This window comes from Cetorhinus maximus, chromosome 15, assembly GCF_964194155.1.
Source record: "Cetorhinus maximus chromosome 15, sCetMax3.hap1.1, whole genome shotgun sequence".
Taxonomy (NCBI): Eukaryota; Metazoa; Chordata; class Chondrichthyes; order Lamniformes; family Cetorhinidae; genus Cetorhinus; species Cetorhinus maximus.
In genome coordinates, this window is record NC_135893.1 from 83,316,226 (window position 1) to 83,343,741 (window position 27,516).

Genomic DNA, 27,516 nt, shown 5'->3' on the forward strand with positions numbered 1-27,516 from the left:
GCCTCTTTGGCTGGGATTTTGAAAAGTGGCCCAGAGGGGCTTACGGGGTGGACGCAGCCCACAGGCCATACGTTGTACAAGCCTCGCTAAGAGGGTGATTTTTCTGAGTTGTATAAAATGACAGAGTGATTCTATCGGATAGACAGAAAGAAGCTATTTCCTCTGGTTGGGGAGTCCAGAATAGGGAGGCTTAATCTTAAAAGTCGTCCAAGTTATTTTCACAGTGTAATGGAAATCTGGACTTCTCTTCCTTAAAGAAATATCGCTATATAGAAACATAGAAAATAGGAACAGGGGTAGGTCATTCGGTCCTTTGAGTCTGTTCTGCCATTCAATGTGATCATGGCTGACCCTCCATCTCAACGTCGTTCTCCCGCGCTCTCCCCATACCCCTTGACGTCTTTAGAGTCCAGAAATTTATCCGTTTCCTTCTTAAATGTATGATGGATATGAACATTTGAAGTATTTAGAAAGGGGAGGTGCAGAAGCCCCTGGTGCTGTTTGTATTAAACGTGTGTGATTACAAAACTCTACCTCAAAATAACACAGACCACTCGGCCCATCCAGCCTGTCCTGTATTGTCATTATCCAGTTCTGATTGGCTGTGTTCCCTCAGATGCAGTTCTGCAAACGTTGGTGCCGAGGCTCACTGTTCTTACCCAAACGGATTGCATTTGGCAGCGAATCTGTTGGCGATTAGTGGAGAATGTGCCAGAGCGTTGGATGGAGAATGTGGTTTCTGGTCTGGTTCGGTTAGCAGCAGGGTGAGCATGGACTTCACAGAACATTGAAAATGCGAGACCCCGCGCGCAGACAGCAGCTGGACCGGCTTCCCCAGCCTGAACACACACAGGTGGCCAGCAATTTGCTTAGAACCAGCTGTCAGCCATGGCTCAGTGGCAGCAGTCCCGTCATTGAATCAGAAGATTATGGGTTCAAGCCCCAATCCAGACAGTTAAGAACAGAATTGATCCTGAAACTCTCACTACAGTACAGAGGGACTGCTACACTTGTCAGCGGGCCAGTACTGAGGGAACTCCCCATTGTTGAGGGGTAATACTGAGGGAGCGCTGGACTGTCAGCAGGTAAATACTGAGAGAGCGCTGGACTGTCAGCGGGCCCGTACTGAGGGTGCGCCGACTGTCAGCGGCCCTGGACTGAGGGAGTGCTGGACTGTCGGAGGGGTAGTACTCGGGGTGTGCCACACTGTCGGAGAAGCAGGACTGACGGTGCACCTCACTGTCAAGAGGAGCAGTACTGAGGAAGCCCCGCATTGTTGGAAATGCTGATTTTCGGATGAGATGTTGAACCGAAGTCCCATCTTCTTTCTTATTTGGGCGTAAAAGATCCCATGGCATTAGCTGCTGATCACTGCTTAAAGGGGTTGCGCAGTGGTAACTTGTTTTTTAAACTTTGCCTTTTTTCTGACAGGCCCGAGGTGTTGTCGAGGTTGCTAGGCAGCATCGTGCTGAAGAACAAGAAGGCTGAGTTTGTCTTAACACACAAATTCCTGCTCTTGCAATATCAGCACAAGGTGTGTGCAGACACTGGGGAGCGAGGGAGGATCAGAACCAGGTGTGTGGGAGGAGGGGGCCTGGTCTGGGTAAGAGATCAGCCAACTGATCAGCCAGGGAAGGGGGATTTAAACTTCATACACCCACACAATGACGAATTGCATTAGGATGTTGAGGGAAGTGGTGTGGTGTTGGAGGGCAGTGTTGAAGGCATTGGGAATGGTGGGGGCGCGTAAATGAAGGCATGGCAGGCCAGGGGTGGTTGAGGGGGTTGTTGGGGTGAGATGTTCCCTACTGCTATCTCAGAGCCTGTCTGATATTGTCTCTCTGTTTGGTGCAGAACTCTGTGCTACAAAGCTTGCTGGGATATCTGGCCGGTGAAAAATCTCGGGGCTGCTTATTGATCGAGGTGAGTGGGCGCAAAGGGGCGTCACAGTGTCTCAGAAACGTGCAGACTCTCATGGAGGAGGTTTGGCAATGCTGTCTCTCAGTTGGGGGGCATAGGGTGGGTGTTGTGGTGTTTAGCCCAGAGTGGGGATGCATGGGGGGACAGTTGGTGTTCACGGCAGCAGGTCGGGAGTCTGGGGTATGTTTGAACATTCTGGAGCTGGGAGAGTGACTCCTGAGTCCTGATGTTGCAATGAAACACTGAAACTACACAACAGGCTCCCGGAGCCGACCTTGGGCATTCTGCCTGCTCCCTCCTGACAGGTTGGGGTGAAGGGTGAGAGCGGGGATCTGCTTATGGGACCACTCTGAGCTGCATCAGATTCTGAGTTTGTGTGTCTTTGCCAGGTGCTGAAGAAGTTGCTAGAGACCTGGGGTAACAGCAGTGCTCTGAGACACACCCCCATAGAACAGCAGCTCTACATCAGCAAAGCCATTATCATCAGCCTTGCACAACTCACCAACTCACAGGTACAGGAGCACAAAGCAGGTTAGTGTGTCTGTATACAGAAAACAGGTAATTGTGTTTGTGTGGCTGAAACAGGACTGACTTGGGGCTCCAATGTGTGTGATGAGAGTGGAAGATTGAGATGGTCAGTGACACCATTGGCTCATCAGACTGTTAAGTGAGGGCCATGGTGTTATTGAATGGCTTGAGGGGCCGAGTGGCCTACTCCTGCTCCTAATTCATATGTTCGTATGTTTTAGGGTGGTGTTTGGATTGTGGGAGTTGAGTAATGTTGGTGCTGTGAGGGGTTGACACGACGGAGGGGGCTAACATGATGGAGCGAGGTTGATACATGTAGTAATGAGTGTCTTCGTCTCCATGTTCTCTGACGCCCTGTGTTTGCAGAGCTGCTCTCTGGGATGATGACTGGGATGGAGTGTCACCTGGACAGTAACCTACCCCGTGTTCGCCAGCTAGGGATGGTTGTTGCGGAATGCCTTAGTGCAAGGTTGAACTCTGGGGATCACAGGCTCAAGTTCCAGGTAGGTCTGACGGAGCTGAGGATGTGGAGCGCAGGCTCAGTATGTGGAGATGTTGTTGTTAAAAACCCCCATTTGAATAGACTGCCCTCATAATGTCCCTACCATGCAAATCTGAAACCAGCCTATCCCACATTTTACCCATTTGCCTCACCTAACACGTCAGAGAGCCAACACCTCCCACAGTGCAGCAGTGAATTGTCTGCCTGGGTTTTGAGCACTAGTCCTGGAGTGGGGCTCGAAACCACGACCTTCTGACTCAGCAGCTAACACAAACTGCATACAGCCAGTGGAACCTTTCGCTACATCACAAAGACTGGGAATGGGATCAGTGAGTTCTGTACACTGGAAATTGATCCTGGTTTGTTACAAGGTTTGTTTAGCTCTAACCTAATCGCAGGAGAGAGTGTACAGGTCATTAGGTGCATGTGTGTGCTACTGACACTGATCTTATTGCTCAACCTCAAAGTCACTCACTCAGCTCTAGCATGAATTTTGATTTGATTCTCTGATCCTCACACTGTCCTTGTCTCTACAGTGGTACAATGATTGATGTGTTAGTTTTATTCTGTGGTCCTTCAGTACGCGGAAGACGATGAGTCAAGGGAACTCCAGTCACTGTCCACCCCAAGGCCGCTGTCAAGCTGGAAGGCCCCTCCACAGCAGCATAGGTATGTGAACAATCGAAGTTAGAAACAGACTCACCGTGTAAAATATGAACACAAATACTGGAAATATACAGCATCTCAATGCATCTCCAGAGAAAACCTTCAGCTGTGTAACCTTTCAGCAGAGTGCTGATAAACCTGTCTGTCTATCAAGAGGCTGTTTTGAGTTGCTATTGTCTCTGAAGTGTAGTGTTTGTGTAATTAGTGGCCATTCAACACCCTGAGTATAAAATGTTGAATGAGAGGAGGGAAACAGACAAAAACTTGTCCCACAACTCAATTACTCCGAGTGGAAAACTCATACTGAGTTTAGCTTGTTGCTCCACACTCCCTCATTTGCATTGGCATTGCCAATATTTCAGAATCATAGAATTGTTATGGCACAGAAGGAGGCCGTTCAGTCCATCGTATCTATACTGGCTCTCCAAATGAGCATCATGACTTAGTGCCATTCTCCTGCTTTTTCACTGTACCCTTGCACATTGTTTCTATTCAAATAATCGTCTATTGCTGCCTTGAATGCCTCGAATGAACCTGCCACCACCACACTTCCAGGCAGTGCATTCCAGATTCAAACCACTCGCTGTGTGAAAAAGTTTTTTTCTCATATCACATTTGCTTTTTTTGCAAATCACCCAAAATCTGTGCCTTCTCTTTCTCGATCCCTTGATGAGCGGGAACAGTTTCTCCCTATCTACTCTATCCAGCCCCCTCATGATTTTGAACACCACTATCAAATCTCCCCGTAGCCTTCTCTCCAAGGAGAACAGTTCCCACTTCTCCAATCTATCTTCATAACTCAAATTTCTCATCTCTGGAACCATTCTTGCACTCTCTGCAATGTGATCACATCCTTCCTATAGTGTGGCACCCAGAACTGTACACAATATTCCAGCTGAGGTCTAACTAGTGTCTTATATAAGCTCAGCATAAACTCCCTGCTCTTGTACTCTATGCCCCTATTAATAAAGCACAGGATACTGTATGCTTTATTAACTGCTTTCTCCACTTGTCCTGTCCCCTTCAATGATATATGCACATGTACACCCAGGTTTCTCTGCTCCTGCACACCCTTTAGAATTGTACCCCTTATTTTATATTGCCTCTCCATGTTCTACCTACCAAAATGAATCACCTCACATTTCTCCACATTGAACTTCATCTGCCACGTACCTGCCCACTCCACCAATTTCTCTATGTCCTTTTGAAGTTCTGTACTGTCCTCCTCAGAGCTTGCAATGCTTCCAAGTTTTATATCATCCGCAAACTTTGAAATTGTCCCCTGTACATCAAGATCTAGATCATTAATATATATCAGGAAAAGCAAGGGTCCCAGTACCGACCCCTGGGGAACTCCACTACAAACTTTCCTCCAGCCCGAAAAATATCCATTGACTATTACCCTCTGTTTCCTATTACTCAGCCAATTTTGTATCCACGTTGCTACTGTACCTTTTATTCCATGAGCTATAACTTTTATCACAAGTCTGTTGTGTGGCACTGTATCGAATGCCTTTTGAAAGTCCATGTGCACCACATCAACAGCATTACCCTCATCAACCCTCTCTGTTACCTCTTCAAAAAATTCCAGAAAGTTAGCTAAACACAATTTCCTCTTTATAAATTCATGCTGGGTCTTCCTAATCAACCCACATTTTTCCATGTGACTACTAATTCTATCCCAAATAATTTTCTCCAGAAGATTCCCCATCACTGAAGTTAAACTGACTGATCTATAATTGCTGGGCTTATCCTTACAACGTTTTTTGAACAAGAACGTAATGTTTGCAATTCTCCAGTCCTCTTGTACCTGCCCTGAGTCTAGGGAAGACTGAAAGATTATGGTGAGAATTCACCTGGTTCCCTCCACAATCCTGAAGCCAAATTCCTCCGCCTCCACCTGATCCTCCTTATAAGTAAGAAACTTAATTCAGTGACTAAAATTGAGGGTACCAGGACTTTAATGAGTTTTCATCCATTTATAGAGATGGAGGTTCACAGGTAGAGAGCAGACAGAACGCGGCGGAGGGCAGACAGAACATGGCGGAGAGCAGACAGCCAGTGCAAAGAGTGCAGGACACAGAGTCAGAGTCTGAACTCGACAGGTCGGTAAAACCAGTTTTCACCTCTTTCCTTTTTCAGCCATTAGAATAAAAAATAGGTACACGTACAAGATGGGGTCAATTCTTGTACAGTGGTTGCACTCTGGCCTCCTGTGGCAAAAGGTTGTGTGCTCAGGCTCTTTCCCAGGATGAGTGCAGTGTTGTAGAGGTTCCGTACTATGCTTCGAGTGAATGGGTCTCTCTCTCTCTCCCTCTCTCTCTCTCTCTCTCTCACTCCCTCGTGCTCTCTATCCCTATCTCTCTTTCATACTCTACGTTGCTTGCTCCCCCATGCTCTCTATCTAACTCTCTCGTTCCCCTGTGCTCTCTATCTCTCTCTCTTGCTTCCCATCACTCACTCCCCCCATGCTCTCTATCTCTCTCTCTTACTCCCCATCACTTCACAGAATCACAGTGCAGAAGAGGCCCTTCGGCCCATCAAGTCTGCACCGACATCTGCTCACCTGTGCACTTGCTCACCTGTGCACTCCTCTCTCTCCACCTCATGCTCTTTGTCTCACTTGCTCCCCATCTCGCTCAATCTTATGCATGCTTGCACCCCCTTGCACTCTGGCCTACTTGCTCCCCATCCTCTCCAGCTCCTCACTCCAATTGCTCACTCCTATCTTTTTATTCACAGTGATGATGAATTGATTCCATATGACCTGTCGATTGACACTGAGCTACAGAGGAGTCGAGCCCCAGTCTACATCAATGACTGTGTGGAAGGTAATCTGGTGCCCAGTCCATGTATGTTGTGGCATGGTGTGGGCACTGAGTGACCAGTCAGTATAGGGGAGCGCTGACTGACCAATCAGTGTCAGGGTGTGGTGGGGGCACTGAGTGACCAGTAAGTATAGGGGAGCACTGACTGACCAATCAGTGTCAGGGTGTGGTGGGGGCACTGAGTGACCAGTCAATGTAATGGGGGGCACTGTGTGACTGATCATTGTTGGGAGGGGAGGATGGCATTGACTGAACAGTCAATGTGGGGGTGGGCACTGAGTAACTGGTCAATGTGTGGGGGGTCATTGAGTGATTGGTCGGCTTGATGCTGGGGTGGGGGGATGCACTGAGTGACCAGTCAGTGTGTGACGGGGGCACTGACTGACCGGTCAATATGTGAGGTGGGGGGGCCACTGAGTGACCAGTCAGTGAAGGGAATGGATGGGGGCACTGAATGACCGGTCAGACAAGGCTTGGCCCGTCCTTATATTCATGAGAACAGGTTCTTCATATTATTGTTTTAGTGATTGGATGGATTTTGCAGAGAGTAGCACATCCTTCTCCTTCACCTCTGACTCACTTACTTTGCCTGCACACTGATCTCTGATTGTTTTACAGTCCTGATGACATCTGCAGACCCAGAGCGAATTGAAATCACTTTGAAGGTTGTGGAAAACTTGATTAGAAAAAATCCAACTGCAAGTAGAGAGGTGAGGGGGAGGGGCTGAGGAGGTTGGGTTGGGGGAGGACGGGGAGAATGAGGGAGAGGAATGATGACAAGGGTTTGCTATTAGCACTGTCCGTGAAGGATTCTGATCGTGACGTGTGGGAATTGTACTTTCCACTGATGGGCAGCTTGGTTCAGAAGATTGAAGCTTCACTCCAGAGACTTGAATACAAAACCAGGCTGACAGTGGGAGCACTGCACTTTTCCAGGGTCAGTACTGTAGGAATGACGCATTGTCAGAGGGGCAGTTTGAGGATGCGCCACACTGTTCCAGGATCAGTACTGAGGGAGCACTGTACTGTTAGAGGTGCAATACTGAGGGAGTGCAGCACTATCGGAGGGTCAGTATTGAGGGAGCGCTGTCGGAGGGTCAATACTGAGGGAGCACTGTACTGTCAGAGGGTCAGTTCTGAGGGAGCGCTTTACTGTTGGAGGTGCAGTACTGAGGGAACACTGTGCTGTCGGAGGGTCAGTACTGAGGGAGTGTTGTACTGACAGTGTTGGAGGGTGCTTTAAGCAGTGGCCCTGTTTGCCTATTCTGATGGCTGATGTGGGTGTTACCTGGCACTGTATGGAGAGCCAGGTGATCTAGTGTCCCAGTCAACATTCTTCACTCATCTTTTTATACAGTCATGGAATTTTCTGTGCATGATCACCTGGATTAATTTATGGGGCCTCAGTTTGTGTGGGTCACGTTTGAGTGGTGTGCTGAAGCTATTTGTTATTCTGTTCCACAGGTCAGTGTGCAGTTTGCAAAGATTCTTCTCCACCTTGAGGACAAATTTAACATCAGTGGGTTCGTGGGGCTGCGACAGCGAGGGCTGGTGGCAATCACTGTCACTGATATCATTCCTGTAAGTACAGAGGAAGCTGCTGAAGAAGCAGAACAACCCATTCATTCTGGGGGCTGGTAAAGCTCTGAACAATTAATCAATGTGTAATATCATCAATCACCCACTGTTCTCACTCCCTACAGGACCTACTTGGGCTAAAACATGGTCCACTGTCCTGTCGCCCTCCACCGCCTGTTGCCCTCCACCACCCGCCGTGCTCCACGATCCCATCACTTCTACAGTCCCGTCCAACCCACCGTCCATTCCAGCACACTTGTCGCGTCCAATATCCCCATCCCGTCCCCTCCAATGTTCAGTCGCCCCCACAGTCCTGTCCCCTTCACCTTTCTGTCCCGCCTACCCCACCGACCCTCCACCTGGCTCCTTCCCTCCCTCCCACCCGGACCCTCTGCCTGGCTCCCCCCCTCTCCCCGACTCCCCGCTTGGTTCCTCCCCTGCCCTCCGCCTGGCTCCACCCCCAACTCACTACCAGGCCCCTGCCCCCACCCCGACCCTCCGCCTGGCTCCCACTCTGTGCGTGCACACCCCCTCTCAGGCTCAGGACTCCAACACTCCCTCTGGGCCTCAGTCCTGCTTCTCTTTCCCAGCTCCATCCCTCCTGCTCCCCCTCATTCTGGATTCAGCATGTTCCCTGTCGGCCTCCTGCTCACTCCCAGCCTGACACCAGCAGTGACTGGGTGTTTGTTCAGAGTTGGACCGCCATCCACCCCCTCCTCCTCATCCTCCTCCTCCCCCCACTTCCCCACCTCCCCACTCCCAGCATGGAGTGAGAGCTTCACCCTCTTTGTCTGTATTGCAGGTCACTCAATATCTCACCTCGGAGTTCTATGCTGTGAATTATAGCCTGTCTCAACGTCTGGACATCCTAGATGTGAGTGTTTAACTTCCTCCTTCACCAGTTGCTGTTTTAAAGTAAAAACAGAAAATGTTGAAAAAACTCAGCAGGTCTGGCAGCATCTGTGGAGAGGACGACAGAGTTAACATTTCAAGTCTGTGTGACTCTTCTTCAGAACTAAAGAGAAGTAGAAATGTGATGGATTTTATACTGTTTAAGAGGGGGTGGAGCAGGTGAAGCAAGGTAGAAGGTCAGGGATAAGTGACAGCTAAGAAGAGATTGACAAAGATGTCATGGACACAAGACAAAGGGAATGTTAATGGTAGTGGTGAAGAGTAAAGAAGGTGCGAATAATTGATAGTGGCATAAAGGTAAGGTAGCAGAAGAAGTTAATAGTAGAACAAGGGTCAGAACTCTGTGAAAGCAAAACAAAAATAATAGAGAGATGGCCCTGTGGGGGTTGCGGGGGAGGTTGGGGAAAAAGGACTAAAAATGAACAAATTAATAAAAGAATAAAATAAAATTTAAAAAATAACTACATAAAAATAAATAAATAAAAATTGGATTTATAAAGTGGTCAAGATGGAGGAGAGAGCTCATGGTCTGAAGTTGTTGAACTCAAAGTTAATGCTAATTAGGCTGTAAAGTGCCTAGTCGGAAGATGAGGTGCTGTTCCTCCAGTTTGTGTTGAGCTTCACTGGAACATTGCAGCAGGCCAAGGACAGACATGTGGGCATGAGAGCAGGGTGGTATGTTAAAATGGCAAGCGACAGGGAGGTCTGGGACATGCTTGCAGACTGAGCAAAGGTGTTCCACAAAGCGGTCACCCAGTCTGCGTTTAGTCTCCCCAAGGTAGAGGAGACTGCATTGGGAGCAGCAAATACAATAGACCAAATGGAAGGAGGTGCAAGTGAAGCGCTGCTTCACCTGAAAGGAGAGTTTGAGGCCTTGGACGGTGAGGCGGGAGGAGGTAAAGGGGCAGCTGTTGCCCCTTCTGTGATTGCATGGGAAAGTGCGGTGGGAGGGGGATGAGGAGTTGGGGTTGATGGAGGAGTGGACCAGGGTATCATGGAGGGAATGGCCCCTATGGAATACTGACAGGGTGAGTGAGAGGAAGGTGTGTCTGGTGGTGGCATCATGCTGGATTTGGCCGAAATGGCAGAGGATGATCCTTTGAATGCGAAGGCTGGTGAGGCGAAAAGTCAGGACAAGGACAAGGGGGACCCTATCATGGTTCTGGGGAGGGAGGGGAAGGGGTGAGGGCAGGAGTGCGGGAGATGGATCAAACACGGTTGAGGTCACTGTCAACCACAGTGCGGGGGAAATCTCAGTTAAGGAAAAAGGAAGACATGTCAAAAGCGCCGTTTTGGAAGGTGCCATTATTGGAACAAATGCAACAGAGGCAGAGGAACTGAGAGAATGGGATGGAGTACTTACAGGAAGCAGGGATTGAGGAGCTGTAGTCGAGGTAGCTGTGGGAGTTGGCGGGCTTGTAATGAATATCGGTGGACGGTCTTATCACAATGAATGGAGACAGAGAGGTCAAGGAAGGGAAGGGAAGTGTCAGAAATGGTCCATGTGAAGGTGAGAGAGAGGTGGTAATTGAAAGCAAAATCGATAAGTTTTTCCAGGTCCAGATGAGAATATGAAGTGGCACCGATACATTCATCGAAGTAGCGAAAGAAGAGTTGTGGGATGGAGCCTGAGTAGACATTCATAAGAACATAAGAAATAAGAGCAGGAGTAGGTCATTTGGCCCCCCAAGCCTGCTCCGCTATTCAATAAGATAATGGCTGAACTGCCCCAGGCTTCAACTCCTCTTTCATGCCAGCTCCTCATAACTCTCAACTCCCCGATATTTCAAAAATCTGTCTACCTCCTCTTTAAATACTCTCAATGATCTAGCCTCCACAACTCTCTGGAGTGGAGAATTCCAGACATTCACTACCCTCTGAGTGAAGGAATTCCTTCACATCTCAGTTTTAAATGAGTGCCCCTTTATTCTGTAGCTATGTACCCTAGTTCGAGATTCCCCCACTAGTGGAAACATCTTCTCTACACCTACCCTGTAAAGCCCCCTCAGAACCTTGTACATTTCAATAAAATCACCTCTCATTCTTCTAAACTCTAATGAATAAAGGCCTAACCTGTTTAGCCGTTCTTGATAATTCAACCCTTTCATCCCAGGAATCAGCCTAGTGAATCTCTTTTGAACTGCCTCCAATGCCAGTATATCCTTTCTTAAATACGGGGACCAAAACTATACACAGTACTCCAGGTGCGACCTCACAGTTACAGTTGTAACAAGACTTCCCTATTTTTAAACTCCAACCCCCCAGCAATTCAGGCTAAAATTCCATTTGCCTTCTTAATTACTTGCTACACCTGCATGCTAACTTTGTGTTTCATGCACAAGAACACCTAGATCCCCCTGTGCTTATTTATTTGGAATCTCTCTCCATTTAAATAATAGTCTGCCTTTTGATTCTTCCTACCAAAGTGCATGACCTCATACTTTCCTACATTAAACTCAATCAATCAAGCTTTTTCCCACTCACTCAACCTGTCTGTATCCCCTTGCAGATTCCTTATGTCCTCATCACAACATGCCCTCCTACCTATTTTTGTATCATCAGCAAATTTGGATGCATTACACTTTGCCCCCTCTTCCAAATCATTAATATAGATAGTAAATTATTGAGGCCCAAGGACTGATCCTTATGGCACTCCACGAGTTACGTCTTTCCATCCTGAAAAAGACCCATTAATGCCAATTCTTTGTCTTCTGTGTGTTAACCAATCCTCAATCCATGCTAATACGTTACCCCAATACCATGAGCTCTTATCTGGTGCAATAACCTTTTATGTGGCACCTTATCGAACGCATTCTGGAAATCCAAATACGCTACATCTACTGGTTCTCCTTTATCAACTTTGCTTGTTATATCCTCAAAGAACTCTAGCAAATTTGTCAAACATGATTTCCCTTTCACAAAACCATGTTAACTCTGATTGCATTAAGCTTTTCTAAATGTCCTGCTATTTCTTCCTTAATAATGGACTCTAGCATTTTCCCAACGACAGTTGTTAGGCTGACTGGCCTATAGTTTCCTGCTTTTTGTCTCCCTCCCTTCTTGAACAGGGGCATCACATTAGCGGTTTTCCAATCCGCTGGGACCCTCCCAAAATCCAATGAGTTCTGAAATATTTCAACCAATGCTTCCACATTCTCTGCAGCCACATCCTTTAAAATCCTTGGATGCAAGCCATCAGGCCCTGGCGACTTGTCTGCCTTTAGTCCCATTAGTTTGTCAGATACTTTGTCCCTCGTGATAGGGCCTGTTATAAGATCTTTGCTACCATTAGCCCCTTGCTTATCTGGCATCTTTGGAATGTTTATAGTGTCCTCCACCGTGAAGACCAATGCAAAATATTGGTTTAAATTATGTCCCATTTCCCTGTTATCAATTCTCCAGTTGCATCCTCCAAGGGTCCTATGCTCACTTTAGCTTCTCTCTTTTTATATACCCATAGAAACTCTTGCTGTTTGTTTTTATATTTCTTGCCAGTTTACTTTCATTATCGATTTTCTCCCTCTTTATTAGCTTTTTAGTCACCCACTGCTGGTTCCTAAAAAAAAATTCCCGATCCTCTGGTCTATCACTAGTCTTCACCATTTTGTATGCCTTAGTTTTTGATTGGATACTCTCCTTGACTGCCTTTGTTAATCATGAGTGGTTCATCCTTCTCATTGAGTCCTTCTTTTTGACCGGGAGAAATTTTTGCTGAGTGTTATGAAATATCTCTTAAATGTCTGCCACTGCTCATCCACTGACCTTCCCCTTAGTCTATTTTCCCAGCTCGCTTTGGACAACTCTTTCTTCATACCTCTGTAATTGCCCTTATTTAAGTTGGGGACACTGGTTTGAGGCCCGAGTTGCTCGCCCTCAAACTGAATTGGAAATTCTACCATGTTGTGATCGCTATCCCCTAGAAGATCCTTAACAACGAGATCTCATATTAATCCTACCTCATTACACATTACTAGATCTAAAATAGCCTGCTCCCGGGTAGGTTCTGCAAAGTATTGCTCTAAGAAACAATCCCTGATGCACTCTACAAATTCGTCTTCCATGTTACACCTGCCAATCTGATTTGTCCAGTCAATATGCAGATTAAAATCACCCATCACAATTGTAGCGCCCTTCTTACACACCTCCATTATTTCCTGATTTATACTTTGTCCTACAGTGAGGCAACTCTTCGGTGGCCACCTGTGACTTCTTCCCCTTGCTATTCCTTATTTCTACCCAAACTGATTCCACATCACAATCTATGGCACCTATATCACTGCTCGCTACCGCACTGATACCTTCCTTTATTAACAAAGCTACCCCACCTCCTTTTCCTTATTGCCTATTTTTCCGGAACGTCGAATACCCTTGAGTATTGAGTTCCCAGTCTTGGTCTCCCTGCAACCACGTGTCTGTAATAGCTATCACGTCATATCCATATATTTCTATTTGTGCATCTATCTTGTTACAAATACTGTGTGCATTCAGATAAAGAGCGTTAAGCTTCTACTTTTTACCACTAATCCTCATTCTGGTTTAAATTTCTGCTGCACTGTTCTGCTTATATTTTCTGCCCCTTCCTGTCACACTTTGATTATCATTCGCCTCTTCACTACCCTGCACCTCTGCTCTCTCGTTTCTTTAAATTTTTTGAACTTCCCTTCAATTGAACCCTACCCCCCCCCCCCCCCAAAAATTAGTTTAAAGTCCTATCTACAACCCTAGTTATACGATTCACCAGGACACTGGTCCCAGCATGGTTCAAATGAAGCCCGTCCCAACAGAACAACTCTCTCCTTCCCCATTACTGGTGCCAGTGCCCCCTGAATCGGAACCCATTTCTCCCACAGCAGTCTTTGAGCCACGTATTTACCTCTCTAATCTTATTTACCCTGTGCCAATTTCCACGTGGCTCAGGTAGTAATCCAGAGATTATTAGCTTTGTGGTTCTGCTTTTTAATTTAGCCCTGGGGTGCTCGAAGTCCCTCGGCAGAACCTCTTTCCTAGTCCTACCTATGTCGTCGGCACCTACGTGGACCACGACAACTGGATCCTTCCCCTCCTACTCCAAGTTCCTCTCCAGCCCAGAAGCGATGTCCTGAACCTTGGCACCAGGTAGGCAACACAGCCTTCAGGGCTCTCTGTCTTTGCTGCAGAGAACTGTATCTACTCCCCAAACCATGCTATCCCCTATTACTACTACATTTCTCTTTTCTTCCCCGACTTGAATGATGCTCTGTACCACGCTGCTGTTGTCAGTTCGCTCATCCTTCCTGCAGTCTGTGCCCTCGTCCACACCTGGAGCAAGAACCTCGTACCTATTGGACAAGGACACTGGCTGAGGCTCCTCCAAAGCTAAATTCTGGATCCCCATACCTGCCTCACTTGCTGCCACATCATCCTGTCCCTGACCACGGACCAAGTTTGATGTAATTAATCTAAGAGGTGTGACTACCTCCTGAAACGGTGTCCCGGTAACACTCTCCCTCCCTGATGTGTCGCAGTGTCCACAGCTCAGATTCCAGCTCATCAACTGAGCCAAAGTTCCTTGAGCAGCCAACACTTGCTGCAGATGTGGTCACTGTGGATCTCACTGGCGTCCACCAGTTCCTACATACTACAGCTGCAACACATCACCTGCCCAGCCATCTCTATTCTATTTAATTAATTAATTTGGATGTTAAATATTTGAAAAGTGAATTTCTTAACTGTACTCTACAGCTGTAATAATGTCTCCTGACTTAAACCACTTGGCCAATCAAAAGAGACAAGAAGAGATACCCACCAATCACCTAACTGTTTTCCTGTGATGTCACACTTCAGCCCTGACAGGTAGAAACAGGTTCAAGAGGCTCTCTGCTGCCGGTTTTTATCTCCCACCGCCGGTGCCCTTTTCACGCAGGTCCACTCTCCATGTGCTCCCAACTCTCCTCTCGCTGTTTTAATCTGTAAAAATCCCGACTCTCCTCTCACTGTTTTAAACAGTAAAAATCCCAGCTCTCCTCTCGCTGTTTTAAACTGTGAAAATCTTGTCTCTCCTCTCGCTGTTTTACACAAATTCCCCGCTCTCCTCTCGCTGTTTTAAACTGTGGACTGTAGGACTGGAACGTACCCCAAAAAAAGACAGGCATTACTGGGACCCATGCAGATACCCAAAGCCACACCATTTATTTGGAGGAAGTGAGACAGGTTAAAGGTGAAATTGTTCGGTGAGAGACCAAGTTCAGCCAGGCGGAGGAGAGCGGTGGTGGATGGGGATTGTTCAGGCCTCTGTTCGAGGGAGAAGCAGAGAGCCCTCAGACCATCCTGGTGGGGAATGGAGGCATAGAGGGATTGGACGTCCATTGTGAAGAGGAGGCGTTCAGGGCCAGGAAACTGGAAATTGCTGATATGACGTAAGGCATCAGAGGAATCACAAATGTAAATGTTAAGAGACTGGACAAGGGGAGAGAGAATGGAATCAAGATATAAAGAAATGAGTTCCATGGGGCTAGAACAGGCTAACACGATAGGTTTACTGGGACAGTCCTGTTTGTGGATTTTGGGAAGGAGGTAGAAGTGGACTGTGTGGGGTTGGGAGACTGAGGTTGGAAGCTGTGGAGGGAAGATCTCCAGAGGAAAGATCCCTGTCTCCTTTTCTGATGATAGACTGTCATCCAATATTCATTACAAGCCCACCCACTGCCACAGCTACCTCGACTACAGCTCCTCACACCCTACTTCCTGTAAGGACTCCATCCCATTCTCTCAGTTCCTGCACCTCTCTTGCATCTGTTCCGATTATGCCACCTTCCAAAACAGTGTTTCTGACAGGTCTTCTTTTTCCCTTAACCAAGGCTCCCCTCCTCTGTGGTTGACAGGGCCCTCAACCATATCCAACCCATCTCCACCCCTGCCATCACCCTTTTCCCTCCCTTCCACAATCATGATTGGCTCCCCCTTGTCCTCACTTTTCACCCCACCAGCCTCCACATTCAAAGGATTATCCTCTGCCAACTCCAGCATGATGCCACCACCAAACACATCTTCCACTCACCCACCCTTTGTCAGCATTCTGTAGGGACCATTCCCTCTGAGACTCTGGTCCACTCCTCTATCAACCCCAATTCCTCATCCCCTTCCCATGACATCTTTCCATGCAATCGCAGAAGGTGCAACACCTGCCCCTTTACCTCCTCCCTCCTCACCGTCCAAGGCCCTAAACATTCCTTTCAGGAGAAGCAGCGTTTCACTTGCACCTCCTTCAATTTGATCTACTGCATTCGCTGTTCCCAATACAGTCTCCTCTACTTTGGGGAGACTAAATGCAGACTGGGTGACTGCTTTGTCAGATACCTTCGCTCAGTCCACAAGCATGTCCCAGGCCTTCTGTCGCTTACCATTTCGACACATCATCCTCCTTTCATGCCCACATGTCCGTCCTTGGCCTGCTGTAATGTTCCAGTGAAGCCCAACACAAACTGGAGGAACAGCACCTCATCTTCCAGTTAGGCACCTTACAGTCTTCTGGACTTAACATTGAGTTCAAAAACTTCAGACCATGAACTCTATCCTCCATCTTGACCCCTTTTTTAATCCAATTTTATTTATTTATCTTCAGTTTTAAAATTTTTTATTTTATTCTTTCATTTATTTGTTCATTTTTTAATCATTTTTCCCCAAACCACCGCCCCTCCCACAGCGCCATCTGTCACTTGTTTTCTATGTTTGGCTTTCACAGCGTGCTGACCGTGTTCTGCTATTAACACCATCTGCTATCTTACCTTTATGCCACCATCAGCACCTTCTTTACTCTTCACCACTACCATTAACACTCCCATTGTCTTGTGTCCATGACATTTTTGTCAATCTCTTCTTAGCTGTCACTTATCCCTGACCTTCTATCTTGCTCCACCTGCTCCATCCTCTCTTAAACAGCATAAAATCCATCACATCTCTACTTCTCTTTAGTTCTGAAGAAGAATCATACGGACTCAAAACTTTAACCCTGTTTCTCTCTTCACAGATTCTGCCAGACCTGCTGAGCCTTTCCAGCAATTTCTGTTTTTATTTCAGATTTCCAGCATCGACAGTATTTTGCTTTTATCGTACTGTTTTAAAGAAATTTCCTACATTGTTGGCAACTTCCTCCTAGTTCCACCAACTTTTGAAAATTGCTTTGTGTTTCCCCAGGTCCTGGCATTGGCTGCCCAGGAATTATCCCAGCCTGACAGCAGCCAGAGAACAGCCAATGAGAGCACCTTCACTGAGCTCCTGAGGAAGGGAGCTTCTGATCTGCATGACCCCAGTCAACAGTGGAAGAAGATCATCAAGGAAAGGATAGAAAACAAGACCCGTCGCTTCGCCAAAGTAAGAACATAGCCAGGGTGGGGGGGGCTGGGTTGGACTTGGCTGAGTGGAGCCAGGTCGGGACTGGGCATTGCGGGAGTCAGGATGGGAGGTGGGTGAGCAGCAGTGTCCTGGTGACAGTCTGGCTGGGTGCATTTAGCCGCGGGCCTGTCAGGAGAGGCTGATAGACCTGCAGTTTGGGATGTGACAAGCCTGGAGTAGGGCTTCTGAAACCAGAGAGTAAAGGGCTCACAGAACTAGGTCAGAGTCGGGCATTGGTTGGTTTAAGGCAAACAGGAGGTTGTTTACAGCCTGTCTCTCTTGTCAGTTCCCCCATCGCACCCATCTCTCTCTCTCTCCCCCTCTCATGCATACATAGACTGCATCCGTGTCATGCTTTGTTTCTCACTCTATCTCTTACACATTTCATGTTTCTGTCTTACTTTCACTCTTGTGTAGCTGTCTCAATCTGCATCTCTCTCTCTCTGTCCCTCCCCCATCTCTCTAATGGTCAGTCTGTCTCTCTCGGTGTACATCCCTCTCTCTCTTTCTTTCTCCGTCTGTCTCTCCTTGCTCTCGCTCCCTCTCTGGCTCTGTTGCCCTCACCCTCGCTCCTGCCGTCTCTATCTCTCTCTCCCTGTTACCGTCTCATTTTCTGCCTTTCTCTCTCACTCCCTGCCTCTCTGTCTTCTACCTCTCTTCTGTTCTGAGGGCAGTGTGAAGAGGTCCTGCTCTTGGTGTGTTTACAGATTATCTGATTGTTCCTCTTTGTCAGGGAACATCAAGACCAGAACCCAAGGCTGTTCCCAACAGGCTGAGCTCAGTAGCTGGACATTTCTTCTTCCCCCTAATCAAGAATTATGACAGGTAATATCTTTCAGTAACATCTCCATCTGTGAGTCTTGTCATAACCATGTAAAAGGAGTTTCCTTAAAGTGGTCCATGAGCTAAGAATTTGTGTGTGTGTATGTATGTAGGCCCCTTTAAAAATAAACCAGCAGACAAGCTTTAGTCTTAAACACAATGAAGGTTAGTTTATTACAAAACTCCTGCTGAAAGTTACTTAAGTAAAAGTGCTAAAGTTATTAACTAAAATACAGATACAAAAATTAAAATGCAGATAAGAGAAAAAGATACTTAAAGATGAGATTTCAATTCAGTCTCTGCGTTGCAGGCTTGTTGCTTGAATTAATTCTTTCCAAAGTGAAGGGGTTGAAATTTTAAGTTCGGCTTAGCAACTGCGATGGCTTCTGCAGTTCACGAGTCAGCATTTGCCTTTTTCAGGTGGACTCAGCAGATCAAGCAGGTTTTGGGAGACAGAGGTTTCTTGTTCCTCAGTAGTTTTGCGGTTATGGCATTTGCAGATTTGCCTGGGACTCTCACTAGAACAACAGTTGATTTCTTAAACAAAAATAAAAATACCTGGAAAAACTCAGCAGGTCTGGCAGCATCTGCGGAGAGGAGCACAGTTAACGTTTTGAGTCCGTATGACTCTTCAACAGAACTAAGTAAAAATAGAAGAGAGGTGAAATATAAGCTGGTTTGGGGGTGGTGGGGCAAGTAGAGCTGGATAGAGGGCAAGTGATAGGTGGAGATAGCCAAAAGATGTCACAGACAAAAGGACAAAGAGGTGTTGAAGGTGATGATATTATCTAAGGAATGTGATAATTAAGGGTAGAAAGCAGGACGAGCAAGGTACAGATAGCCACAGTGGGGGTGGGGTGAAAGAATCAAAATGGGCTAAAAGGTAGAGATAAAACAATGGACGGAAATACATTAAAAAATAATGGAAATAAGTGGGAAAAGAAAAATCTATATAAATTATTGGGAAAAAAAGGGGCGGATCGGAAAAGGGGTGGGAATGGAGGAGAGAGTTCTTGATCTAAAATTGTTGAACTCAATATTCAGTCCGGAAGGCTGTAAAGTACCTAGTCGGAAGATGAGGTGCTGTTCCTCCAGTTTGCATTGAGCTTCACTGGAACAATACAGCAGGCCAAGGACAGACATGTGGGCGTGAGAGCAGGGTGGAGTGTTGAAATGGCAAGCGACAGGGAGGTCTGGGTCATGCTTTCGGATAGACCGAAGGTGTCCTGCAAAACGGTCACCCAGTCTGCGTTTGGTCTCTCCAATGTAGAGGAAACCGCATTGGGAGCAATGAATGCAGTAGACTAAATTGAGGGAAGTGCAAGTGAAATGTTGTTTCACTTGAAAGGAGTGTTTGGGCCCTTGGACGGTGAGGAGAGGGGAAGTAAAGGGGCAGGTGTTGCACCTTCTGCGGTTGCATGGGAATGTGCCGTGGGAGGGGGTTGAGGTGTAGGAGGTGATGGAGGAGTGGACCAGGGTGTCCCAGAGAGAACGATCCCTGCGGAATGCCACCAGGGGTGGTGAAGGGAAGATGTGTTTGGTGGTGGCATCATGCTGGAGTTGGCGGAAATGGCGGAGGATGATCCTTTGAATGCGGAGGCTGGTGGGGTGATAAGTGAGGACAAGGGGGACTCTATCATGTTTCTGGGAGGGTGAAGAAGGTGTGAGGGCGGATGCGGGTGACCGCTTTGCAGAACACCTTCGGTCTGTCCAGACCTCCCTGTCGCTTGCCATTTCAACACTCCACCCTGCTCTCATGCCTGGAGAGGAGAGAGCAACACCTGCCCCTTTACTTCCCCTCTCCTCACCGTCCAAGGGTCCAAACACTCCTTTCAAGTGAAGCAGCATTTCACTTGCACTTCCCTCAATTTAGTCTACTGCATTCGTTGCTCCCAATGCGGTTTCCTCTACACTGGAGAGACCAAACGCAGACTAGGTGACCGCTTTGCAGAACACCTTCGGTCTGTCCGCAAGCATTACCCAGACCTCCCTGTCGCTTGCCATTTCAACACTCCACCCTGCTCTCACGCCCACATGTCTGTCCTTGGCCTGCTGCATTGCTCCAGTGAAGCTCAACGCAAACTGGAGGAACAGCACCTCATCTTCCGACTAGGCACTTTACAGCCTTCTGGACTGAATATTGAGTTCAACAATTTTAGATCAAGAACTGTCTCCTCCATCCCCACCCCATTTCCAATCCGCCCCTTTTTTTCCAATAATTTATAGATTTTTCTTTTCCCACTTATTTCCATTATTTTTAAATGTATTTCCATCCATTGTTTTATCTCTACCTTTTATCTCTACCTATTTTGATTCCTTCGCCCCACCCCCACTGTGGCTATCTGTACCTTGCTTGTCCTGCTTTCTATCCTTAATTATCACATTCCTTAGATAATATCACCACCTTCAATGCCTCTTTGTGCTTTTGTCTATGACATCTTTTGGCTATCTCCACCTATCACTAGCCCAGCTCTACTTGTCCCAACCCGCCTTAAACCAGCTTATAGTTCTGTTGAAGGGTCACGAGGACTCGAAACGTCGACTCTTTTCTTCACCGCCGATGCTGTCAGACCTGCTGAGTTTTTCCAGCTAATTCTGTTTTTGTTTTATATTTCACCTCTCTTCTATTTTTCCTTAGTTCTGTTGAAGAGTCCTATGGACTCGAAATGTTAACTGTGTTCCTCTCCGCAGATGCTGCCAGACCTGCTGAGTTTTTCCAGGTATTTTTATTCTTATTTTTGTTTTGGATTTCCAGCATCCGCAGTTTTTTGCTTTTATCTTAGTTGATTTCTTAATACCTTCCTCTTTGACTCCTAGTAGCAGAGAGAAAACCCCCATGATGTTGTCTCTCAGAATTCTTCCTGGGGGTTCTGCACACAAAATGGCTGTTCTCTGCCAGACTTTATAAAATTTAAAATGGCTGCTATGTTAACTTTCAAGGAGTCATTATTCCACCAGACAAAGAAGTTAATTATGTTGAGGCCCTTTGAAGTCCCTTCCTGTCTCCTGTTCCCTCAGAAGTAAAAGGGCTTTTCACACCTTTTAGAAGATTCAATGGACATCCCTAGAGGAGTCTTTGCATATTTAAGGACTCTTCGTAGCCAACTCTAGAAACATGAATTTGACAAGGTTTGATCTAACATAGAAAGGTGCCATGTTTTCGGTCCATTCTTCCCTTTTGAAAAAGTCTTTTAAACTCAATGTAAAGGTTTGAAAACAGAAATGTACCTTCAAAACAGTTGTCCTTAAAATCTGTTATATCATAATTACATGTTCGTGACAACCTTCATAAGAATTTATGTTCATGGTTTCCTTTTTTTTAATTGATCATCTCACCGATCACAATCCTCAAACTCATCAGTCACATCACGGAGAAATGATGGTTCTCCTCCCCATTCAGGTCGTTCCATCCCCCACAACAAGGACAACAAGTTGAATTGCTCAAGTGTGTGAAACATACGACATCTTAGGGTAATTAATGCCAAACTAGCAAAGCAGAGATTGAGAGGAAAGTCTGGAAAGAAGTGGGGGAGGAGGGATAGAGACCCAGACAGTGAGACTGAGCAGAGTGCTCTGTGCACTCCTGATCAGTCACCACAACAGCCCCAGCCGCCGTTGGACTCAGGCCCAGGTCCATGTGAACTCAAAGATGGCACAGACCTATTACAAGCTGAAGTTACTGCCCCGCAATGAAGACCTGCAGTTTTGAGCCTGCCCCCATGTTTGTGGCCCTGAAAGCCTCTGGCTTTCAGCTCAGATTCTCAGGTCTTGCTGTGGTCCCCAGACCACACTGACCACTGTTTTACCCCCCTAGACCACACTGGCCACTGCTTCCCACACTGACCGTTGCTATACCCCCCTAGACCACACTGACCATTGCTATATCCCCATAGCCACACTGACCACTGCTTTACATCCCTTCAGACCACAGTGAACATTATTTTACACCCCTTCAGACCACACTGACCACTGCTTTTACAGCCCTCTAGAGTACACTTACCACTGCTTTATTCCCCCACAGGCCACAGACACCGTTTGACTTCCTGGCTGAACAGCCTCTGATGATGGGACGTCTAATTCACACACTGGCAATTTTGGTGTACTTTTCTGTGAATATCCCGGTGAGTGATGGGTCTGGGAATAATGGTGGTGAGCAACGCGAGACAAGCTGTTACAGTACTGCAGGGTTGAGTGTGGGGCACAATTCTGGACTGTTTCGGGTGTAGGATTCATGCGACAGTGACCAGCCATTTAAACATAAGCATTGGTGCTTGGTGTAAGACTTTCTATAATGTGAGAATTTGAGGGTTAGGTGGAGCATTAGCTGAGTAACCAGAGAGTTTATCCTCCCCTAGATCGCCATCCACATGGGGAAAGCTCTGCTGGACTTCATCTGGGCTGTTCGGTATCACAGAGACGTGTGAGTAACAGTTCAAGTGCCTATGACCTTGGTGTTAACCCTTCCTCTCCTGTAATTGCGTTTTTACAGTCGGTGCTGTGTTGCTGCTGCAGCCTCTCTTCAATTGCCCTCTCTGATTTTCTTCACTTGCCTTCTCTTGAATCCCTAGCTGCTCTCCTACACCCAACGTTACTGTTCATGTATGAGCAATGACTAGGAGTGCGAGCAACATCTAGATCGATGGGAAGCATTGCAGTCCCAATGCTGCTCTGGGTGAACACTTCTCCAGTGGTCATTCGAACGTTGTCGGATCAGGACAGTCATTTGGCTGATATTACTCGCTGGTGGAACCTTGTGATTTTGGGATCAATGGTGCATTATCCCAGTGAAGATCCAGAGAACAGTGGAGTGAGGGGATGGGATGGGACAGGACAGGATGGGAAGGAGGTTTGTGTCCATTAATGGTATCTGGTGTCTGGCTCACATCTCCAGGAGCCTCTCCAGCTCCAGTCTGTATATCGCCATTGCTGCAGGCTCTTTGAGCATTCTGCAGTAGGATAGGGGATTTCAGTTTTTGGTGTGTGGGCTAGGTTAGTTGGGTCATTGTAGCATTGCCCTGATGGTTTGTGCTGTGAGCTCTCTGGTTAGTTGCCTGTACTGGGGAGGGTATATAACCCATTCTCAGGTCTCTTATTGCTCTCTCAGGTATGTGCGGCAGGGCACATTGTTCGCTGTCTCCTCGGTGTTACTGAGTGTTCCCAGCCACCTCCTCCTGACTGAAGTTCCAGACGAACTCCTGGAACTGAGATTCTGGCTTGCAGGTGAGTCCTCATCAGAGTTCCGAATACTTCATCACCTGGGTAACGCAGCAAATTAGACATGGACCTTTCTGCTCAGGGACATGGGCTCAGCTCCAGACCACACCTGTTGGATGTGCATGGGCTGGGTTTTCTCAATTAATGTCCTAAAGCTTTCATATTTTCCCTTTGCATCACACAGTACTCGAGCCATTGATCCTTCAAACTATCCACATTCTGGAGCTGATCAGCTGTGGCTCAAAGGATAGCACTCTCACTTCTGAGTTAGAAGATCATGGGTTCAAGTCTCACTCCAGAGACTTGAGCACAAAATCTATTTCACTGCAGTACTGAGGAAGGGACAGTACTGAAGGAGTGCTGCACTGTCGGCGGGACAGTACTGAGAGCACGCCACACTGTTGGAGGTGCTGTCGTTTGAATGAGACTTCAAATTGATACCCTGTTCCCTAATAGACTTGCTGTGTAACTGCACTAGGCAGGTCTGGCAGCATCGGCAGAGAAGAGCACCGTGACGTTTCGAGTCCCCATGACCTTTCAACAGAACTAAGTAAAATTAGGAAAGGGGTGAAATATAAGCTAGGTTAAGGGGTGGGGGGGTTTGTTGGGACAAGCAGCCAGTAGTTTTTCCAGGTGTTTCTGATTTTGTTTTGGATTTCCAGCATCCGCAGTTTTTTGTTTTTATTTTTGCACTAGGCAGGTGTTGCTCTGGGGATTGGGATCCAGAGGAAGAATCCAGACATATCTCTCTGCAGGTACATGGGCCGACTGCATGGAAAAAGGCCCTGGCTCCCCTTCATCAAATGATTTGAAGGGGTCCAACTGACGAGAAGTATAGAAGGCCCAACAAGCTAAGTGCTGCCTTACAGGCCCCCAATGAAATGGGCTTTGGGCCTAGTTGCTGCACTAGTAGCTGGGATTCCGTCTGCCTGCCTTACCCCCAATTCTGGCTACAGGCCTTTGCTGAAATCCCAGCCCACATGTGAGGTGTGGGCATTACCCTGAGTGCTCCAGTTCCCAACGTGTACAGAAGTGTCCGACTTCCAGTGCAGCAGTCTTACCCTAAGATGTTACTCTCTTGCCAGATGTTGCTGAGAATGATCCAGATGAAGGTTGCCGTGGGTCAGCCTTGCAGAGTTTGCTCTTACTGGAAAACTTCAAGAAGAAACTTGGTGCCATCACAGAATAATTGGACATCTCACCCAGACTCATCCGTTAACATTCCTGGAAACTGCAAAGGACACTTCTTGTAATCACCATGAACTGCAGTGTGAGTCACCGCCTGAGTCTGGCCTTGGACAGAAGGCTTCACCAGCAATTGCAGGGACTGCAAGATTCAGGAGCTGGGGACAGGAGGGGGATACACCAATAAACTGAATGTCCTTTGAGGCTGACATGGGTGAGAGAAGTCTGAACCCATAATGTTTTATCCCCCATGTTTGGTAGTAGTTACAGAACTGTTAACTCAAGGGACTCAGTGAAGTGTTGAACTATCAATGAAAAAGTGGATAATGGTCTCGCAATTCCACATCTGATACGTCTGTGCACATTTGCGGACTTGTTACTTTTCTGACCTGGAGGTGCAGTCATCGAGTCTCTCTGGGAACCTACATACATCCTATCTTTGTCTCTGATGAAGGTGCCGATTCTCACTAGGGTTTGTCTCTTTTTCTCTCTCTCTCTCTCTGTCTCCCTGTGGGGTGTGGCCACATGGTGTTGCAGGTTGCTCAACATTGAAGTGCATCGTTGCTGTTCCTGATGACCACATGTGCAATTTAAGCAGGAATTGTGCAACAAGGAGTGGGAATTATGCCTAAATTCTCCCTAAACTGGAGAGACCAAAGTAAATCATACCACAAATAATGCAACAGAGTGAACTTGTGACTTCCTAACTTGTGTCAGTGAGCACCACACAACATGGTATATTTAACCCACGGCAGCAGTGACCATCTGTGTAAGTTAACAAATGCTGTAAAGGTGAGAAAGAAAAAGCCAGGTGGGATAGTGATTCATTTGAGGCCTTTTCCTTCTGCTGATGTTCAGTGATTTGTTCAGTTTTATCCATGTGACTATCTTCATGGCCAAAGTGAGTTTATCAAGTTGTGTCAGCTGAGTTGTACAGTCCAGAAGTCTCAGCTTTCCTTCCCTTCCTGTGCTGAACTAGTGACTACCTCCTGGGGGAAGGGGCACAGTTGGCCTCAGTGCCAGGGTTGGGAGAATTGGCCAGAAGAACTCCCATGTTTTCCCAGCACCAACACCTCTTGCAGCAGATTAAGTGTGAGCAGCATTGAGGACCAATCTGCTTTCAGATTCAGGGAAATATTTCTTGTGCTGATAACACAACCTGGGGTTTCTTGTATTTTCAGAATATATATTTTTTCTCACTCACCAGCTGGAGTTTTGTTGTACAGCTTTCATTTTTTTGCCATGTTAGGTAGGGGTAATGAGGAGTGGCAGATTGCTCATTCTGTCTGTCTCTCTCTCACCCTCCAGTAAAGCTGGGTAACTGCCTCTTTCACTGTTGGGTTTGTTCTTCTGCAGCCTTTAATTTTACCTCCTCAACCTCCCATCTCTACTGAAGCTGCAGATTACTTGCTTGGCTACCCTGTACCTGCCCAATCACGTGTAAATTTAGACAGCAAGTGGCCCTGTGCTATTTGGCTGTGGGGGAATCTCAGGGTCGAGCCCAGACCTGCATTGTACTTAACTTGGTGGCACTGAGACCAGTCCCCTCAGCCACCCTGACTGGCATCAGCACAGCCCAGGCACAGTCCTGGGCTGGCACTCACTGGTTAGCACGCTTGCCAGCTGTGTTCTGTCTGACTTGTTTTGCTCCGTGTTTTTGGATGAGTAAAACTTGTCGCACCGGCTGGATACCGTTCTTCTGCTGGTTTCTCTTTCTCCTCGTCATTTCAAATAATGAGCAGAGTGTTCTCGAAACAAAAGTATTTATTTTCATCTTTACAGAAGTAACAGTGCTTGTCAGTTGTAAGGAATTATAAAGTCAATAATCTCCTTTCCCCTTCCAGTTAATTCTCAAGGTAAGATAACAGTATTCAAATTAGTAGGAAATATGAGCCCAGCTGCTTGGATCCAGTGTCACCAGTTAAAGGAGCCATTTGATACAGGAGCTATTATCTTACAGACAGGAGTTGTTTGATACAGGACCTATATTACCTTACAGGTAGAACTCTCCAGGCTGATAGAGCCTTCAATTGTCACTTGCCCAGCAACTGAAGCTGTTTGTGTTTTACTCTATTGCTAAAGCTGTGGAGGCTGCAAATACCAATAAGTACAAAATATGGAGGAAATCAGGACTTTTTTAATTTTGTGCTTATAGGGTCATAGGAACCCTTTCCATATAGATAACCCTGTGCCAACCTCAAACAGTCAAAGGGCAGGTACAGCATAGTTAGATATAGGCAGCCTAGTTGTCTCTAAAGCTCCCTCTATGTTGTCCCATCAAACACTCCCTGGACACGTACAGCATGGGGTTAGATACAGAGTACAGCTCCCTCTACCCTTCTCAAATAATGTGCCACTATGTATTGTGCTATTGGCCAGTAGGAGGTGGGGGTAACCTGATTTCACAAACAAACCCATACAGGCAGCAAACTTGATAGCTTTTAGCCCAGGAGTCTAGGCTGTCTGAATCCTGGACACAGAGGTCATGGCCAGTATCTAACCCACAGTGACATTCAGTCCCTCAGTAATGATGTTTAAAGGATGGGTGGGAATATTCATCTTTGAGAGTGACTCGAGTTGTAATAGGGCCTGAAGATACAAACTGTGGCTCAAAAATGATAACTGTTATAATGAACACCCTCAAACATACTGCACCTGTTGGGGAGGGACAGCGATACAGGATTGTCCTATTCATCTACATGTCACCCGACACAAAGGAGTGATCTCAGGTGAGCAGCAGGTTTTAGTTTTCAGAATGCTGGATCCGATAGAAACAAATGCTGTTCCTTTATTTTATAACAAGGATAATGTGTTCTATTAGACTCCTGACTTGTGCCTTGACGGTGGTGTAGAGGCTTTGGGGAGTCAAAATACCCAGCCTCTGACCTGTTCTAGTAGCCCCTGCCTTGTCAGACAGTATAAAGGAGAAAGTGAGTTTTGCATAGAATTCAACACACATTCATATAACCTAACTCCTCAAAAAGGAAGATT

General features: G+C 46.9%; 1 protein-coding gene across 2 annotated transcripts in view; it reads left to right on the forward strand.

The window, feature by feature from the left end:
* Positions 1 to 25,710, forward strand: part of telo2 (TEL2, telomere maintenance 2, homolog (S. cerevisiae)) — a 30,058-nt gene extending 4,348 nt beyond the window's left edge. For both annotated transcript variants that reach the window (XM_078558758.1, XM_078558759.1), the window contains exons 5-21: positions 617 to 764; positions 1,432 to 1,534; positions 1,855 to 1,923; positions 2,310 to 2,451; positions 2,815 to 2,951; positions 3,531 to 3,619; positions 5,602 to 5,721; positions 6,359 to 6,447; positions 7,063 to 7,154; positions 7,909 to 8,025; positions 8,825 to 8,896; positions 17,107 to 17,283; positions 18,038 to 18,129; positions 22,148 to 22,247; positions 22,482 to 22,546; positions 23,231 to 23,346; positions 24,426 to 25,710. In XM_078558758.1, coding sequence (XP_078414884.1) covers positions 617 to 764; positions 1,432 to 1,534; positions 1,855 to 1,923; positions 2,310 to 2,451; positions 2,815 to 2,951; positions 3,531 to 3,619; positions 5,602 to 5,721; positions 6,359 to 6,447; positions 7,063 to 7,154; positions 7,909 to 8,025; positions 8,825 to 8,896; positions 17,107 to 17,283; positions 18,038 to 18,129; positions 22,148 to 22,247; positions 22,482 to 22,546; positions 23,231 to 23,346; positions 24,426 to 24,529 — 1,832 coding nt within the window. In that variant the 3' untranslated portion in view covers positions 24,530 to 25,710. The remainder of the gene's footprint in view (positions 1 to 616; positions 765 to 1,431; positions 1,535 to 1,854; positions 1,924 to 2,309; positions 2,452 to 2,814; positions 2,952 to 3,530; positions 3,620 to 5,601; positions 5,722 to 6,358; positions 6,448 to 7,062; positions 7,155 to 7,908; positions 8,026 to 8,824; positions 8,897 to 17,106; positions 17,284 to 18,037; positions 18,130 to 22,147; positions 22,248 to 22,481; positions 22,547 to 23,230; positions 23,347 to 24,425) is intronic.
* The last annotated feature ends 1,806 nt before the right edge of the window (positions 25,711 to 27,516 follow it).